The sequence below is a fragment of the Nerophis ophidion genome, linkage group LG03 (genome assembly GCF_033978795.1).
Source record: "Nerophis ophidion isolate RoL-2023_Sa linkage group LG03, RoL_Noph_v1.0, whole genome shotgun sequence".
Classification (NCBI taxonomy): domain Eukaryota; kingdom Metazoa; phylum Chordata; class Actinopteri; order Syngnathiformes; family Syngnathidae; genus Nerophis; species Nerophis ophidion.
This window is the reverse complement of record NC_084613.1, coordinates 13,983,895-14,003,005: the sequence shown is the minus strand read 5'-3', so window position 1 is coordinate 14,003,005 and position 19,111 is coordinate 13,983,895. Positions and strand designations below refer to the sequence as shown.

Genomic DNA, 19,111 nt, shown 5'->3' with positions numbered 1-19,111 from the left:
AGGTTAGCATGAATTATGTGGTAGGCAACATAAAATGAGGTGGCGGGCCAAGTTAAATGAGTTGGCAGGCCACAAAATGAAGTGATAAGCAGCTTTGCGTGATGTGGGGGCTACATATAATGATATGGCAGGCCAATTTAAATGATCTGACGGGCACATGAAATTACATCGTGGGCCACACAAAATGATGTAGGAAGCCACATTAAATGATGTGGCTAGCCAATTTAAATGGTGTGGCGGGCCACATAAAATGACGTAGCGTGCCACGTTAAATGATTTGGCAGGCTGCTTTAATTTATATACCAGGTTATCATGAATTATGTAGCGTGCAACATACAATGATCTGGCAGGTCACATAAAATGAAGTGATAAGCCACTTTGCGTGATGTGGGGGCTACATAAAATGATATGGCAAGCCAATTTAAATGACCTGGCGGGCCACTTAAAATTATGTGGCGGGCCAAGTTAAATAAAGTGGCAAGCCGCATAAAATGATGTGATAAGCCGCACTGAATGATATGGGGGCTACATAAAATGACATGGCAAACCAATTTAAATGACGTGGCGGTCTACATAAAATTATATGGCAGGCCAAATAAATGATGTGACGGGCACATAAAATTACATCGTGGGCCACATAAATGATGTAGGAAGCCACATTAAATGACGTGGCTAGCCAATTTAAATGGTGTGGCAGGCCACGTAAAATGATTTGGCGGGCTACTTTAATTTACATGGCAGGTTATCATGAATTATCTAGCAGGCAACATAAAATGATGTGCCGGGCGATGTAAAATGAGGTGGTGGGTCAAGTTAAATGATCTTGCAGGCCACATAAAATGAAGTGATAAGTCACTTTGCGTGATGTGGGGGCTACATAAAATGACATGGCAGGCCAATTTAAATGATATGGCGGGCCACGTAAATTATGTTGCGGGCCACATAAAACTATGTGGCGAGCCACATAAAATTATGTGGCGGGCCAAGTTAAATGATGTGGCAAGCCACATAAAATGATGTGATAAGCCGCGTTGAATGATATGGGGGCTACATAAAATGACATGGCAAACCAATTTAAATGAAGTGGCGGGCCACGTAAAATGACATGGCGGGCCAATTAAAAGGATGAAGCAAGCCAACTTAAATTATGTGGCAGGCCAATTTAAATGATATGGCGTATAAAATGACACCGTGGGTTACTTAAAATGATGTGGCAAGCTACCTTAAAGGATATGGCGAGCCACGTAAAATGACGTGGCAGGCCAATTTAAATGATGTGGCAGGCTACATTAAATGATGTGGCAGGCCAGTTTAAATGACGTGGCTGGCCATTTTAAATGATGTGGCAGGCTACATTAAATGATGTGGCGGGCAACATAAAATGACTGACTCAGCGATGCTGACTCGGCAGATTTGCGCCCTCACGCACTGAAAAGTTTGAAAGCTTCAAAGGTGACGAAGACGTACTCGGTGATGAGGAAGATGCCGAGGACCGAGCCGGCAACCTAGCAGAGAGACAAGAAAACATGTCGGAGTCAATGGCGTCGCCAAGGAGGGCGACGACGACGACGGCGTCGGCACGCCACCTCGACGACGAAGACCAGGAAGATGAAGACCAGGACGTAGACCAGACTCCGGTTGGTGGTGACGTAGCGCAGGTAGGTGCTCCAAGACGTGGTCTCGAACACGTTCTCGCGGTCGTCGGCGAAGCATTGCTGCGGAGAAACGACCATGACACACGTCAGCGCCGGCCGGTGGCGCAAGACTACGTGGGCAAAAGTGACGGGACGGCTGCAGAAGGCGTCCCAAGACTTTTGCCCACGAGTCATCGAGGTGCGCTGCAGCGTACCTCCATGTCTTCTTCGTCCACCTCCTCGCTGATGTCGTACACGCTGTCCTTGGACAGGCGGCGGGCGTAGATGTCGAGCTCGGACGCCAGGTCGCACTGCGGCGTGATGGAGAGCTTCTTCCGGAAGGACGTCTGCATCTGCTCCCGGCGCCCGTTGCCGCGGGCGCTGGTGATGAACGCCAGCACCGACTGCCGCCGCTGGCCGTTCAGTTGCGGAAAGCCGTCGTGGTAGACGTTCCCTCTGGGCAGCACCTCCTCCACCTGCTCGTCCTCCGGCACCACCGAGAACTTCCTCTCGGACAGATCCCGCGCGGCGTCCTCCGTGGCGGCGGCCTGCGTGCCGCTCGCCGTCTGCTGCGAGTTCCCCATGAAGGAGAACTTGCGGGCGGCGGCCAGCGGGTTGAGGATGAGCGACTGCTTGCGCTTCTCCGGGTAGTTCTCGCCTCCGGTCGGCGGGCCGTTGAGGACGATGGGAGGCGGCGCCTGGCGGAAGGACTGCCGGAAGGCCTCGGGGCCTCGGAAGCCGGCGGTCTCGTCCACCGAGACCCTGCGCAGGGTTTCGGTCAGGATGGAGCTGCGGCGCTCGGCGTTGATGTTGTCGTACGCCTCCAAGCCTAGCAGGAGCGAGCTGAAGTCGGGCCGCTGGGCCTGGAGCGCCGAGAAGGTTCCGTAGAAGTAACAGTCGCCGTTGTGGAGCAGAAGGATCTTGTCCGCCCGCTTGAGGTGTTCCAACTTGCTGGTGACCACGATCCGAGTCTTGCTGGCCATCAGCTGGCACACGCACCTGCACACACACACACACACACACACCTCCTCAACGTCTCCTGACAAACGCTGCCTTTGACCTTCACATATAGAGCAGGGGTTTTTTAAGTGAAAGTCAGAGGTCAGGGGGCCACATTTTACAAACCCCAAAACCAGTGAAGTTGGCATTTTGTGTAAATGGTAAATAAAAACAGAATACAATGATTTGCAAATCCTTTCCAACATATATTCAATTGAATTGACTGCAAAGACAAGATATTTTGTGTTAAAACATTGCAAAAAAGTTGTCACAAAGGTATTTTTACCACTGTGTCACATGGCCTTTCCTGGCATCAGGTTCAAACATTCGTACCACAACTGCATAACAGTGTGGTACGCCAGCTGCACTGAAGCAAACAGGCGATTCAGAGGGTCATAAAATCATCGGCTGTCCCCTCCTTCCTGAAGGATTTACATAACTCCCGTTGCCTCAAGAAAGCAAAAAACATTACCAAGGACAGCACACACCCTGGCTTCCACCTGTTCGACTTGCTACCATCAGGCAGGCGCTACAGGTGCATCAGAGCCAGAACAAACAGGCTCAGAGACAGCTTCTTTCCCAAAGCTGTCACCATGCTGAATTCTAACTTAAAATAATAATAATTCACCCCTATAAAATATCATGCCCTAATACCCTACTGTGCAATACTACCCTTCGAGTGCAATACGTCCGACACTCATTGTTATTTATTACTTTGGTACTCCTGTCTTGTTCTGTATATTGTACAGTATTTTGTATTTTGTACTTTTATAGTGTTTTGTATATTGCTTATTATTTTTACTGGATAGTAGTCTGTTTATTTCAATTGTTAGTTTTTCCTTTTTTACCTCTTATGTAATTTATTTCACCCCATATTTGTTCCCACTACCGCACCTTAAGTTGGAGTCTTTAATCTCGTTATATGCAAATATAATGACGATAAAGTCCATTCTATTCTAAACACAGATGACATCTATTAATCAGACAAGAAGCAAGGAATCATGCAGAGACAGAGTTCAATAGAGCTCATAAGGAGACACGTGTTTTGGCTGTACTGTAGTCACAGATCCAAACTACGTTCCAAAAAATCAAGCCCGCGTGCCTCCTTTATTTATTAGGAAAGTCTCTATTACATCACTGTCGCTGAGGGAAAGGGGGAAGACTCGACAACTCCATTTAGACACAATATATGATTATAGAAAATTGCAAATATGTTGACACTTGGTGCTATCGCCCAGTCTCTGCTTTGTCTGGTCCCGAAACCCAATGATCGGCCTTGGCAGTCAGCAGGCCGAGTCTGGACACAACACTAACAAAAACAACTGGCAATCTTTTGGATTACCAGCTTGCAGAGATACAAAACTACCACTTAAGCACAATTAACAATAAATTATATCGACGACCCTTAAAGGCCTACAGAAATGAGATTTTCTTATTTAAACGGGGATAGCAGGTCCATTCCATGTGTCATACTTGATCATTTCGCGATATTGCCTTATTTTTGCTGAAAGGATTTAGTAGAGAACATCCACGATAAAGTTCACAACTTTTGGTCGCTAACAGAAAAGCCCTGCCTTTACCGGAAGTCGTAGACGATGACGTCACAAGGGTGAGGGCTCCTCACATCCTCACATTGTTTTTAATGGGAGCCTCCAACAAAAAGCGCTATTCGGACCGAGAAAACGACAATTTCCCCATTAATTTGAGCGAGGATGAAAGATTCGTGTTTGAGGATATTTATAGCGACGGACTAGAAAAAAAAAACCACAATTGCATTGGGACGGATTCAGATGTTTTTAGACACATTTACTAGGATAATTCTGGGAAATCCCTTCTCTTTCTATTGTGTTGCTAGTGTTTTAGTGAGTTTAATGGTACCTGATAGTCGGACGGGTGTGTCCACGGGTGTGTTGAGGCCAGTGTCTGAGGGAAGTCGATGGCAGCTGCATGGACGGCGCAAGCTCAGCTGATCTACGGTAAGTGACGACGTTTTACCACAATTTTATCACCGAAAACTCCTGGTTGACGTTTGGTCGGAATCCATGTTCGCTTGACCGCTCTGATCCATAGTAAAGCTTCACCTCTGGGAATTTTAAACAAGGAATCATCATGTGTTTGTGTGGCTGAAGGCTAAAGCTTCCCAACGCCATCTTTCTACTTTGACTTCTCCAATATCAATTGAACAAATTGCAAAAGATCCAGCAACACAGATGTCCAAAATACTGTGTAATCATGCGATTAAAACAGACGACTTTTAGCTGTGTGTGTGTGCAGCGCTAACAGTTCCTAACAGTCCGTGACGTCACGCGTACACGTCATCATTCCACAACGTTTTCAACAAGAAACTCCCGGGAAATTTAAAATTGCAATTTAGTAAACTAAAAAGGCCGTATTGGCATGTGTTGCAATGTTAATATTTCATCATTGATATATAAACTGTCAAACTGCGTGGTCGGTAGTAGTGGGTTTCCGTAGGTCTTTAACAACACTTAGTAAACATTTGGGAACTGAGGATACCATTTTTTGAAGCTTTTCATGTGGAATTATTTCCCATTCTTGCTTGATGTACAGCTTAAGTTGTTCAACAGTCCGGGGTATCTGTTGTGGTATTTTAGGCTTCATAATGCACCACACATTTTCAATGGGAGACAGGTCTGGACTACAGACAGGCCAGTCTAGTACCCACAGTCTTTTACTGTGAAGCCACGCAGTTGTAACATGTGGTTTAGCATTGTCTTGCTGAAATAAGCAGGGGCGTCCACAGTTTCCAAAAACAATTTGAAATGTGGACTCGTCAGACAACAGAACGCTGTTCCACTTTGCATCAGTCCATCTTAGATGAGCTCGGGCCCATCAAAAGCCGGCGGCTATTCTGGGTGTTTGTTGATAAATGGCTTTCGCTTTGCATAGTAGAGTTACAGATGTAGCGACCAACTGTAGTTACTGACAGTGGTTTTCTGAAGTGTTCCTGAGCCCATGTGGTGATATCATTTACACACTGATGTCGCTTTGTGATGCAGTACCGCCTGAGGGATACAAGGTCCGTAATGTCATTGCTTACATGCAGGGATTTCTTCAGATTCTCTGTACCTTTTGATGATATTACGGACCGTAGATGGTGAAATCCCTACATTCCTTGCAATAGTTTGTTGATAAATGTTGTTCTTAAACTGTTGAACAAATATGCTCACACATTTGTTCACAAAGCGGTGACCCTTGCCCCATCCTTGTTTGTGAATGACTGAGCATTTCATGGAAACTGATTTTATACCCAATCATGGCACGCACCTGTTTCTAGTTAGTCTGTTCACCTGTGGGATTTTCCACATACGTGTTTGATGCGCATTCCTCAACGTTCTCAGTCTTTTTTGCCACTTGTGCCAGCTTGTTTGAAAAATGTTGCAGACATCAAATTTGAATAGTTTACCAGTTTTACCGTTGAATATCTTGTCTTTGCTGTCAATTCAATTGAATATAAGTTGAAAAGGATTTGCAAATCATTGTATTCCGTTTTTATTTACCATTTACACAACGTGCCAACTTCACTGGTTTTGGGTTTTGTACAAAATAGATTTATCTAATAATCTTGGTGCACAATTTGCATTGTCAACCGCTTCTGATTATGGAAGGCCACCTAAAGGACTTGGCGGGCCATTCTAAAAAAGAAGTGGCTGGCCACATAAATAACATGGAGGACCACATAAAATGATTTGGTGGGTCATATGTTGCAGGCCACATTAAAATAAAGTGGCGGTCCATGATAAAATGACGTGGCAGGCCATGGTAGATCACATTAGAATATGTCAGGCCAGATTAGTTTGACACCAGTGATATAATCCATGACTACAATTCCTCATCATTTCATTTCCACCCACAAGGTATCCTTCAAGACACCAGTGATGGTGTACTTCGTTTTGGTACTTTCATCCAAAGTGTTGCGCCACGTACTTCTCAAAGATCTCTTTTTCCGTCACAATGTCCAGGTGTGTGAAGGGTGCGTCCAGCAGGTAGAGGTCTGCATCTTTGTACACAGCCCTGGGCACACAACGCACATCACAGTAAAACACTCCACTACTAATACAGGTTGTCCAAACACTGAAAAATCAAAGCATGCGGGGGGTGTATATATGTATATATATGGGCAAAATGGCGTGGTGCAGGGGTCACCAACACAGTGCCCGCGGGCACCAGGTAGCCCGTAAGGACCAGGTCAGTCGCCCGCTGGCCTGTTCTAAAAATAGCTCAAATAGCAGCACTTACCAGTGAGCTGCCTCTAATCTTTACATTTTATTTATTTACTAGCAAGCTGGACTCGCTTTGTTCGATATTTTTAATTCTAAGAGAGACAAAACTCAAATAGAATTTGAAAATCCAAGAAAATATTTGAAAGATTTGGTCTTCCCTTGTTTAAATAGATTCATTTATTTTTTTTACTTTGCTTCTTATAACTTTCAGGAATACAATTTTAGAGAAAAAATTCAACCTTAAAAATGATTTTAGGATTTTTAAACACATATACCTTTTTACCTTTTAAATCCCTTCCTCTTCTTTCCTGACAATTTAAATCAATGTTCAAGTAAATGTATTTCTTTTTATTGTGTATAATAATAAATACATTTTAATTCAATTCTTCATTATAGCTTTTGTTTTTTCGACCAATAATATTTGTGAAATATTTCTTCAATCTTATTATGATTAAAATTAAAAAAAAATATTCTGGCAAATCTAGAAAATCTTCAGAATCAATTTTAAATCTTATTTCAAAGTCTTTTGAATTTATTTTAACATTTTTGTTCTGGAAAATCTAGAAAAAAATATGATTTGTCTTTGTTAGAAATATAGCTTTGTCCAATTTGTTATATATTCTAACAAAGTGCAGATTGGATTTTAACCTATTCAAAACATGTCATCAAAATTATAAAATTAATCTTATTCAGGAAAAACTACTAATGATGTTTCATTAATTATTTTCTTAATTTTTTCAAAAAGATTTGAATTAGCTAGTTTTTCTATTCTTTTTTTCGGTTGAATTTTGAATTTTAAAGAGTCGAAATTGAAGATAAATTATGTTTCAAAATTAAATTTTCATTTTTTTCCTGTTTTCTCCTCTTTTAAACCGTTCAATAAGTGTTTTTTTTCCATTATTTATTCTGTACAAAAAACCTTCCGTAAAAGGAAAGAAAATGTACGACGGAATGACAGACAGAAATACCCATTTTTTTATACATATACAGTATATAGATCTATTTATTAAAGGTAAATTAAGCAAATTGGCTATTTCTGGCAATTTATTTAAGTGTGTATCAAACTGGTAGCCCTTCGCAGTTATCAGTACCCAAGAAGTAGCTCTTGGTTTCAAAAAGGTTGGTGACCCCTGGCATAGTGGGTAGAGCAGCTGCCAGAAAACTGAGGGTTGCAGGTTCCCTCCCTGCCTATTGACATCCAAATTAATGCCGTTGTGTCCTTGGGTAGGACACTTCACCCTTGCCCCCGGTGCCGTTCACACTGGTGAATGAATGATGAATGAATGATAGGTGGTGGTCGGAGGGGCCGTAGGCGCAAACTGGCAGCCACCGTCAGTCTACACCAGGGCAGCTGTGGCTACAAATGTAGCTTACCACCACTAGGTGTGAATAAATATATATATATATATATATATATATATATATATATATATATATATATATATATATATATGTATATGTATATGTATTTGTATATATATGTATATATATATATATATGTATGTATATATTTATATATATATATGTATATATATATCTATATATATATATGTATATATATATATTTATATATATATATATATATATATATATATATATATATATATATATATATACTATATATATGCTATATATATGTATACATCCACACAGAAAGATCCTGAGCCCGGGATTGAACCCAGGACTACTCAGGACCTTCGTATTGTGAGGCGGACGCACTAACCCTTCTTACACCGTGCTGCTTTATGTATATTATATGCATGTGTATGTGTGTATATATATATATATATATATATATATATATATATATATATATATATATATATATATATATATATATATATATATATATATATATATATATATATATATGAGTGTGTGTATGCCTATATATTTTTATTTATTTTTTTGTTTACCTTTAAGGCTCTCCTCAGGTTTTGTCCTGGCGACTTGGAAGTTGTTGGGTTTGTTTTATGTTTCATGCTCTATTTGTCAAAATGTTTTTGTGGTAAAGACACAAACTATGGAAAATGTTTGCATATTTAAAAAAAAAAAAAAATCCAAATGGATTATTTGACGTGGAGTAACTGGAGCTTTGAATCGATTTATCATTCATAACAACACTGATTTTGAGTCATAATTTTTGGAGCAATGACAGTTTTGTACAAAAACAACTCACTAAAATTATTGGGTATTCAATATGACCCCACTCATAAAAGTCTTAAAAATAAACTATACATTTTATTTGACTTTAAACACTTAAATCTCTAGATCATCGATCCTCAAAATGTGGCACGCGGTCTTTATCTTGTGGTTTTCCAAAGAACCACTTGATTAAATATTCAAACACAGTGTAACAGTTCAAGCTGTGTGTAATGTTACAGTGGCCCAAAAAAATTAAATATACTACCATGCTACTGTATATGAATTTTTCTCATTATGGTGGTACCAGCTGTTTTCCGAAGTGCTACTTGGTGAAAAAAGTTTGACAAGCACTCATCAACTTCAGATCTATCCGTCGATTACAACTTTTTATTATTTAATATTTTTTTCCTCAAATTTGTTTGATGCCTCTTTTGTCAAAGAAAACCTTGTTTTTTTATATGGCGAACCCACCAAAAAATTCAACAATTTCCCCCAAAAATATTTAAAAGTGGAATATTTAATATGACATAGCTGGAGCGTTAAATAAGTCAATAATTCATAACAACGTTGATTTTAATTCATTATTATTTTTAAGCAATGACAGTTTAAAAAAAATAATTTAAGTCCCGCTAAATTTTTTTGCAGATCCAAAAGGGCCACCCACTCATAAAAGTGTTATTTTTATTTTTTATTTTTTTTACATTCAATGCTTAAATATCTAGATCAGTGGTTCTTAACCTTGTTGGAGCTTCTGAACCCCACCAGTTTCATACACGCATTCACCGAACCCTTCTTTTGTGAAAAATAAAATGTTTTTTTTGTCTTTTTTAAATTCAAGACAAAGTTATATGTTTTTTTTTTCCTGGTGTACGAAATGAACCGTGCATGAACTCACATCGAATTACACACCTGCAAATCAGTGTGACTTCTGCTACGCCTATATGAAGAAGTTTTTAGTTACACGATGAGTCCATACTTGCCAACCCTCTCAATTTTTCCGGGAGAATCCCGAATTTCAGCGCCCCTCCCGAAAATCTCCCGGGGCAACCATTCCCCCGAATTTCTCCCGATTTCCACCCGGACAACGATATTGGGTGCCCTTAACGTCCTCTCCAACCTGTCGTCACGTCCGCTTTTCCTCCATACAAACGGCGTGTCGGCGTGGCTTTTACACACACATAAGTGAATGCAAGGCATACTTGATCAACAGCTATACAGGTCACACTGAGAGTGCCCGTACGCACAGTTACAAATTTGCGCCACGCTGTGAACCCACACCAAACAAGAATGACAAACACATTTCGGGAGAACATCCTCACCGTAACACAACAGAACAAATACCCAGAAACCCTTGCAGCACTAACTCTTCCGGGATCTACAATATACACCCCCGCTATCACACAACCCTGCCCACCTCAACCATGCCACCCCCCACCTCAAACCCCCCTCCCCATCTCCCGAATTCGGAGGTCTCAAGGTTGGCAAGAGTAGATAAGGCGGGTGTGTCTTGACTGGCTCCGCCGAACCCCTGAGGCCGACTCACCGAATCCCTAGGGTTCGATCGAACCCAGGTTAAGAACCACTGATCTAGATCAACTTCAGATCTAGCCGTTGATTATAAGTTTTTATTGTTTTTGTTTTTTTAGTTTGTTTTATGCCCTCTTTGTCAAAGAAAACCTGTTTTGTGAAGCACACACACAAAGAATGCAATAGTTTTCCCAAAATTGATTTTTTTTAATGTAAAGTATTTAGAGCATTGAAAAGGTAAATAATTCACAGCAACATTGATTTTGATTCATTATTATTTTTTGAGCAGTGACAGTTTTATTAGAGTCAACATTGCAGCTTTTTCTTGTCCCATTTCACCCATTTGCTCTTTTATTTCACTTTTTTCATGTGTTTTTCAAATAAAATATGCAGAATGTACGGCGGGACGGTAAAAAATGAGCTGCGGGCTCCAAATGTCCCCCCGGGCCACTCCAACTGAACGACGTGTAATATAAAAAGACAAGGCGGAATTTAGTAGACACTTCAGCCAATAAATAATGCATGAGAACAAAAGTGATGGGAGGCAATAAAGCGCTAACGAGGTTTAGGGAAGCAGCTCATAAAACACTTGAGTGTACACGTTGATAAACTTTATAGTGCATGAATGATAGGTCATGTTGTCAGCTTGTAAACCGTATTGTGAACAATAACAGCTCAAGCCTGGATAAAAACATGACTAATATGTACACAGCAGAACTCACAAAGTGCCCCATAATTCAATTGTTTGTAAAAAAAAAAAAATATTAAAAGTTCTCACACATCATTAGTTTATTGATTAGTCATCCTGTCCTAATTCTTAAAATTCTTATTTTGGAATAATTTATTCTCTTTTAATTTGTAGTTTATTTCCTGTGACGCGTCACTTCCTGTCTGCTACATATTTCTCAACAGAGGTGAAACACGCGCACTATCTCGCAGTTTTGCGTCTAAACTTGGTTCTAAATATTAGGCGTAGCCGAAATATGATTTTTTATGTGTCATGAAATGTATAGTGTGACTGTAGGCCTTGCAAAACGGTCGTGTTTTAAACTTTGTTGAGTATAGCATAAATGCTGATCTGCTAAGCTAACGTTTTTAAGCTAGGCCAAATGTATGAACTCTTCCCTCTCTTCCCTCTTTAAAGGTGATTACTCATTTTGTCTTCATGCAGGTATGTAAGGTGCCTCTTTTGTTACTATTTTCTTATTTTTTGTGAATATATTTCTATGTGTTGAGATTACTTATTTTCAAAAGCAACAGTGTCACAATCATTCATTTATATCAGGGGTGTCCAAAGTGCAGCCCGCATGTCATTTTTTAACGGCCCCACGGCACATTTTAAAAATACTATGGAAAAAAATGAAAACATGAAAAGTGGTATAAAAGAGCAAATGTAATAGGAACATTTTGCAATATTTACTCTAATAACACACAGCTGCCATGCAGGCTGTTTCTTTCTTTAAAAAAAAAAAAAAGTGAATCAAAATCAATGTCATTATGAATTATTGACCTATTCAAGGCTCCAACTATGTCACATTAAATATTCCACTTTGAGATATTTTTGGAGGCAAATGTTGCACATTTTGTGTTTGCCATATAAAAACTGAGCTGTTTTTTTTTTTCAAAGAAGGGCCTAAAATGAACAAACAAAAACTACAAAAAAACCTATAATCCACGAATAGATCTGAAGTTGATCTCGAGACCATTGTGTTAAAAGTAAACCGTAAAAAAAAATTATAATTTATTTTTTACACTTTAATGGGTAGGACCCCTTTGGATAAGTGTGTTTTGTTTTTAAGTGTCATTGCACAAAAAAATATCAGTGAATTAAAATCAATGGTGTAATGAATTGTTGACCTTTTTACGGCTCCAATTATGATATAGTCTCAAACATTCTACTTAAAAATGTTATTGGGTGAATATTTTGCATATTTTGTCTTTTTTTCCATAAAAAAAACATGGTTTTCTTTGACAAAAAGAGCATACAACTTAAAACTTTAAAAACGTCATATTAACAGATGGACCTCATGTTGAGCTAAAGATTTAAAACTTGAATAAAAATAATAATACTGATAATACTTTATTTTTACCAAAACCCTTCGGGGTCCCTGGGATCAAGCCTAAGTGGAGGCTTAAATGTTTATTTTTTATTCATATATTGTATTGTTTTTTTTAAAAAATGGCCCCCTCTTGCTTTGATTTTTCAGTGTACGGCCCTCAGTGGAAAAAGTTTGGACACCCCTGATTTATATACATTCATGATTACAAGTCTTATACTGCTTATGTAAGTATCGGTATATTGATGTTTTTCTGTTAAGTCTTCTTTTATTGATATACAGGGTGTCAAACTCAATTTACCTGGGGACCACTGGATGCAGAGTCTGGGTGAGGCTGGGCCGCAAGAAAATTTTCTAAAAAAAATGTTTGCATACTCCTCAGCATGTATGATTATTGTATAATGACGATTCAAACTGTATTCCTTGTGCACCGCAACTTTCCCTGTGCAAATAAGACACGTCGAAGTGCTCAACAAAAAAATATTGCATCTTTCACTTTTCCGGGAAAGTACCGGGATAGCGAACTCAAAAAAGTGACGTCTCCCGGAGTGTTATCCGGCGCCTTATAGAAATATATGTAGTGTTCATCGTGTTAGGCGATGCAAATTAAACAATAAAAAAAACAAATAACACCTTGAATTGGTCCAGGTTATCGGACGGGGACTGTTATTACTGACGGACAGGTGTCGAGGGGTGACTGCAGCCAGGCACATAAGAAAACCCTTGTCTCCATGGCAACATTTCTGTCGCTTTCATTCATTTGCCGCTTTTTCACTAACGCAGGGGTAGGCAACCCAGAACGTTGAAAGAGCCATTTTGGACTCTAATAACAATAATCGTCTCTGTCTGGAGCCAACGGGGGGCTAACGTGTTACACGTCCGATTCGCCCAGGCGGAGTATCAGCGCTGGGGTCCAGTGCACCACAGTTTTGTATTGTCGCTCAGTCCTTCGGCGGAGTGCTTCGGAAGCTACTGGTCCTCTCGGGAGGGAGCGAGAGAGAGACACACACACAGTGACAGAGAGAGAGAGAGAGAGAGAGCAAACAGGTGGGCGACCGAGGGAGGAAGAGCGCCTGCGGGTTTAGTGGAAATGCGGAAAAAAAATGTTCCTCCGCTTGCATCATGCAAGTGATGTCAATGTTCGGCCCTCGAGAGCTATATACCACACCGTGATTGGTAGATTCCTTCAGCTCCGCACACAACGCTGTCAAGCACCATTCATATAAAACTTGCGGGCCGTGCTAACAATAAACTTTCATATTAAGGTGGGGGCCGCAAAATAACTTCTCGCGGGCCGCACGTCTGAGACCCCTAATGTACAGTGTTCAAATATTGCCATTTCAAAGTACCGGTGAAGTTTCATGTTAAACTGATGTGTAGAAATGTCTACAAGTGTGTGTTTAAGGCATACTTGCCCGCCTTGAGACCTCCGAACTTGGGAGGTGGGGGGCAGGGTTTGGTGGTAGCGGGGGTGTATAGTGTAGCGTCCAGGAAGAGTTAGTGCTGCAAGTGGTTCTGGGTATTTTTTCTGTTGTGTTTATGTTGCGTTTTGGTGCGGATGTTCTCCTTAAATGTGTTTGTCATTCTTGTTTGGTGTGGGTTCACAGTGTGGCGCATATTTGTAACAGTGTTAAAGTTATTTATACGGCCACCCTCAGTGTGACCTGTATGGCTGTTGACCAAGTATGCCTTGCATTCACTAGTGCGTGTGGAAAAGCCGCATACATAATGCGACTGGGTCGGAATGCTGTTTGTATGGAGCAAAAGTGGATGTGAGGACAGATTGCAGAGGACGCTAAAGACAGTGAATTGTTGTCCGGGTGGAAATTGGGTGAAATTCAGGAGATTGGTTGCCCCGAGAGATTTTCGTGAGGGGCACTGAAATTCGGGAGTATCCCGGGAAAATCGTGAGGGTTGGCAAGTACGGTTTAAGTTCTGGAGGGCTTATAAAGACTGTGGACAAATGTTCACAATTAAAAACAGGGATGTCAAACTCATTTTAGATCGGGGGCCACATGGAGAAAAATCTACTCTCAAATGGGCCGGACCGGTAAAATCACAGCAACGTTCAGATAATGAATGAGGGTAATCGAGGGAACATTCTAAATCAGGGGTATCAAACGTACGGCCCGAGGGCCGGATCAGGTCCGCGAACAGGTTTTATCCGGCCCGCGGATAAAATGTACCTGAAATTTTTGGATAAAAGAGACTGCTGTTCTAAATGTGTCCACCGGATGTTGCAATAGCAATTCTTTGTATCTTCGTAGATGATGCTACATACACTATATTGCCAAAAGTATTTGGCCACCCATCCAAAATAAGAGAATCATGTGTTTCTAATCACTAGGCCGCAGGTGTATAAAATCTAGCACTTAGGCATGGTGACTGTTTCTACAAACATTCGTGAAAGAATGGGGCGCTCTCAGGAGCTCAGTGATTTCCAGCGTCCATAGGATGCCACCTGTGCAACAAATCCACTAGTGAAATTTCCTCGCTCCTAAATAGTCCAAAGTCAACTGTTGGCTTTATTATGAGAAAGTGGAAGCGTTTGGGAACAACAGCAACTCAGCCTGGACTTGGTAGGCCACATGAAACTGACAGAGAAGGGTCAGCGGAGGCTGAAGAGCATAATGCAAAGATTTTCTGCACAGTCAGTTGCTACAGAGCTCCAAACTTCATGTGACCTTCCAATTAGCCCACGTACAGTACGCAGAGAGCTTCATGTAATGGGTTTCTATGGCCATTCATCACCGAGTCCAATGCAAAGCGTCGGATGCAGTGGTGTAAAGCACATCGCCACTGCAGTGATGAATCACGCTTTTCTGGCAATTGGATGGATGAGTCTGGGTTTGGAGATTGCCAGTAGAAAGCTACATTTTGGACTGCATTGTGCCGAGTGTGAAATTTGGTGGAGGAGGAATTATGGTGTGGGGTGGTTTTTCAGGAGTTAGGCTTGGCTTCATAGTTCCAGTGAAATTAACTTTGAATGCTCCAGGATACCAAAACATTTTGGACAATTCCATGCTCCCAACCTTGTGGGAACAGTTTGGAGCGGGCCCCTTCCTTTTCCAACATGACTTTGCACCAGTGCACAAAACAAGGTCCATAAAGACATGCATTACATAGTCTGGTGTGGGTGAACTTGACTGGCTTGCTCAGAGTCCTGACCTGAACCCGATAGAACACCTTTGGGATGAATTAGAACGGAGACTGAGAGCCAGATCTTCTCGACCAACATCGGTTTGTGACCTCACCAATGTGCTTTTGGAAGAATGGTAGAAAATTCCTATAAAAACACTCCTAAACCTTGTGGACAGCCTTCCCTGAAGAGTTGAAGCTGTAATCGCTGCAAAAGGTGGACCCACATCATATTGAACCCTATGGGTTAGGAATGGGATGGCACTTCAGGTTCATATGTGAGTCAAGGCAGGTGGCCAAATACTTTTAGCAATATAGTGTATATACAAAAGAAACCACATTAGTACATCAGTGAGGAATATGATCAAACTACATAAATAACATCCTGTAATTTGATTTTTATGTCCTTATTTTTATCTTGATCGATTGAACATTAACACCAATGACTTGACTGATGAAGATTATCACATAATTTATTCAGAAAATATAGATAACGACAAATAAATTATTAACCGCAACTTGTGAGTTTAAGAAAAAACTAACAACATTATAATTTGTTCTATTTTTAAACAAAGATAACAATCTGAAATTGTCTTTATTTTTAAGTTATCATGCCGTGATTTTACCAGTCCGGCCCACTTGGGAGTAGATTTTTCTCCAGGTGGCCCCGGATCTGAAATGAGTTTGACACCCCTGCTCTAAATAATGAACATTTGTCCAACATACAGCCGGTAAATATTGGGGATGGGCCCATTTTGGTGAAAAAGGATGTGATCGGCCATTGCAGATATGATGCTTCTTTAATATTCGTCCTTGTTGTTCTTTTCAGCCATCAAACACACGTGTCGCAAACCATCACAAAATCATTCAGGGAAAATGAAGTCAAAAGACGAGAACGTCGAGCAAGAATGTGTCAGGAAGTACCTGGCCAGGTTGAGGCGCGCCCTTTGACCCCCACTGAGCGTCACCCCTCCTTCAACAAGGTGCGTCTTGTCCTTCTCAGGTAGCAAGGCAAAGTCCTACAAGGGCCAATGAGAGGTGAAAGGTCAGTACAAACATAAGATTTTATTCTCCTTGGGTACACTATGTAGTACTTCATGTACTTTATTGTCAATACTACAATATTTGGTGATTTGTGTACTTTACTGTAAATACGACAATATGTGGTACGGCATGTACTTTACTGTGTGTAGAGTATGTGGTGATTCATTTACTTTACTGTAAGTACTACAGTATGTGGTGATTCATGTACTTTACTGTAAGTACTGCAGCAGATAATATGTCTAATGTTCTGATAGCGCTGGAATGAAAACAAAATGTGTCGGCGTATGAAAACAGCGAAGGTCACGAAGGAAATATGAAACTCAGTTTGAATGAAGCACACATTTTTAACGTCTCACTCAGGGGTGTCAAAAGTGTGGCCCGGGGTTGGACATGTTTTTATCAGCCCACGGCAAACTCTAAAACTACTTTTAAAACAAAAAAAAAGTGTAATGAAACATCAAACAGGTGAAATGTAACTATAAAAAAGGGGCAATGTTGACTTTAAAAACACAAAGCTGTCATGCAGGCTGATTTTTTTTTTTTTCTTAAAATAAAATCTTCCTAAAAACAATGAATCAAAATCAATGTTGTTATGAATTATTGACATATTCAAGGCTCCGATTACTTCACATGGAATATTTCACTTTTGAAATATTTTTGGGGGAAAATATTGCAAGTTTTATTTGACAAAAAGTGCATAAAACCTAAAAAGCAAAAAAAAAAAAAAACGTATAGCGTATTTTTCGGACTATAAGTCGCGTTTTTTTTTTTTGTAGTTTGGCCGGTGGTGAGACTTGGCCAAACTATAAAAAAAAAAAAAAAAAAGAATTTTTAAAAATGTATTTATTTTATTTATTTTTTGGGGTTTGAATGTGAGTGTGAATGTTGTCTGTCCATCTGTGTTGGCCCTGCGATGAGGTGGCGACTTGTCCAGGGTGTACCCCGCCTTCCGCCCGATTGTAGCTGAGATAGGCGCCAGCGCCCCCCGCAACCCCAAAAGGGAATAAGCGGTAGAAAATGGATGGATGGATGGGGTTTGGCCGGGTCTCACCCCCCGCTGGACTGTGGAGAAGACTGCGACTTATAGTCCGAAAAATACGGTATTTGCCAGACAGATCTGAAGTATGATTCAGAGCAGGCGTTCTTAAACTTATTTTACCAAGTAGTACCTCAGAAAACACTCTGCTCTCCGAGTACCAGCATAATGAGCCACATTGAAATACAGTAGCGTAGTAGGACCAGTATTCATTAACATATATTTGGCCAACACACAGTTTGAACAGCAACACTGAGTTTTGATATAGGAAAATAAAATGTTGTACCTACTTTAATCAAGAAATTATTTTGCGTACCCCTAGTGGTGCACGTACCACAGTTTGAGAATCACTGATAGAGAAATGTAAGCGCTGAAAGTTTAAAACAAAAACAACATCGGAATTGTTTGAACTTTTTTATAAGTGGAGCCCTTTTTGGTCCCTGGGATCTTTAGTGGGGGTTTTTAAACTGTCATTGCTCAAAAAATAATAATGGATCAAAATTAACGTTATGATTTATAGGATGATTCAAGGTTAAAATTACTTGACATCAAATATTACACTTTGAAATGTGTAAGGGGGGAATATGTTGCAACCAAAAAAAGGGCATAAAACATAAACAAATATTAATAATAATGAACAGTTAAAATTGACGGATATATCTGAAGTTGATCCCGAGCAGTGATTGTCGATTTGTGGTACGCGAGCTCCATTTATGTGGTACACCAAAGAATCACTTGATTAAAGTACAGTGTTTTATTTCCGATATTTTAACACAATGTTACTGTTTAAATGTTAATATTAACAGTGGCCAAAAATATTAATACTTGCTGAATTTAACTTCTGCCTTGTTTTGACTGAACTAAACTATTGCATATTATTGTTGCTCATTATGGTGGTACTTGGAGAGCCAAGTGTTTTTTGGGGTGCCACTTGGTGAAAAAAAAGAGAACTACTTGTTTGGAGATTTACACAAAACAAAATTGGTATCAAAATATTATTGATAATAATTAGTAATAATCATCATTATAACACTTTTTTAAGTGGGGCCGTTTTAGATCCCTGGGATTTTTAGAGGGACTTTTTTTAAATTATTAATATAAAAAAATAATAATCAAAATCAATATTGTGAATTTTGGACTGATTCAAGGTTAGAATTACTTCACATCAAATATTCAACTTTGAAAATTGTTGGGGGATAAAAGGTTGCAATCTAAAAAAAAAAGAATAAATAGATCTGAAGTTCATCTGAAGATTTAAGCATTCAAAGGTAAATGAAAATAAATCTT

At 40.1% G+C, this 19,111-nt stretch overlaps 1 protein-coding gene and 1 long non-coding RNA gene across 8 annotated transcripts in view; one reads left to right on the top strand and one right to left on the bottom strand.

Moving 5' to 3' along the window:
* cftr (CF transmembrane conductance regulator) overlaps positions 1 to 19,111 on the bottom strand; it is a 104,815-nt gene that overhangs the window by 34,175 nt on the left and 51,529 nt on the right. For both annotated transcript variants that reach the window (XM_061894313.1, XM_061894314.1), the window contains exons 12-16: positions 16,669 to 16,763; positions 6,582 to 6,668; positions 1,850 to 2,633; positions 1,587 to 1,715; positions 1,468 to 1,505 (exon numbers count right to left, since the gene is read on the bottom strand). In XM_061894313.1, coding sequence (XP_061750297.1) covers positions 1,468 to 1,505; positions 1,587 to 1,715; positions 1,850 to 2,633; positions 6,582 to 6,668; positions 16,669 to 16,763 — 1,133 coding nt within the window. The remainder of the gene's footprint in view (positions 1 to 1,467; positions 1,506 to 1,586; positions 1,716 to 1,849; positions 2,634 to 6,581; positions 6,669 to 16,668; positions 16,764 to 19,111) is intronic.
* Positions 11,429 to 19,111, top strand: part of LOC133549155 (uncharacterized) — a 32,180-nt gene continuing 24,497 nt past the window's right edge. For 4 of the 6 annotated variants that reach the window (XR_009806036.1, XR_009806035.1, XR_009806038.1 and 1 more), the window contains exons 1-3: positions 11,470 to 11,720; positions 12,889 to 12,934; positions 16,574 to 16,789. This is a non-coding gene — a long non-coding RNA (uncharacterized LOC133549155). The other 2 variants (XR_009806039.1, XR_009806034.1) reach the window with 2 other exon arrangements.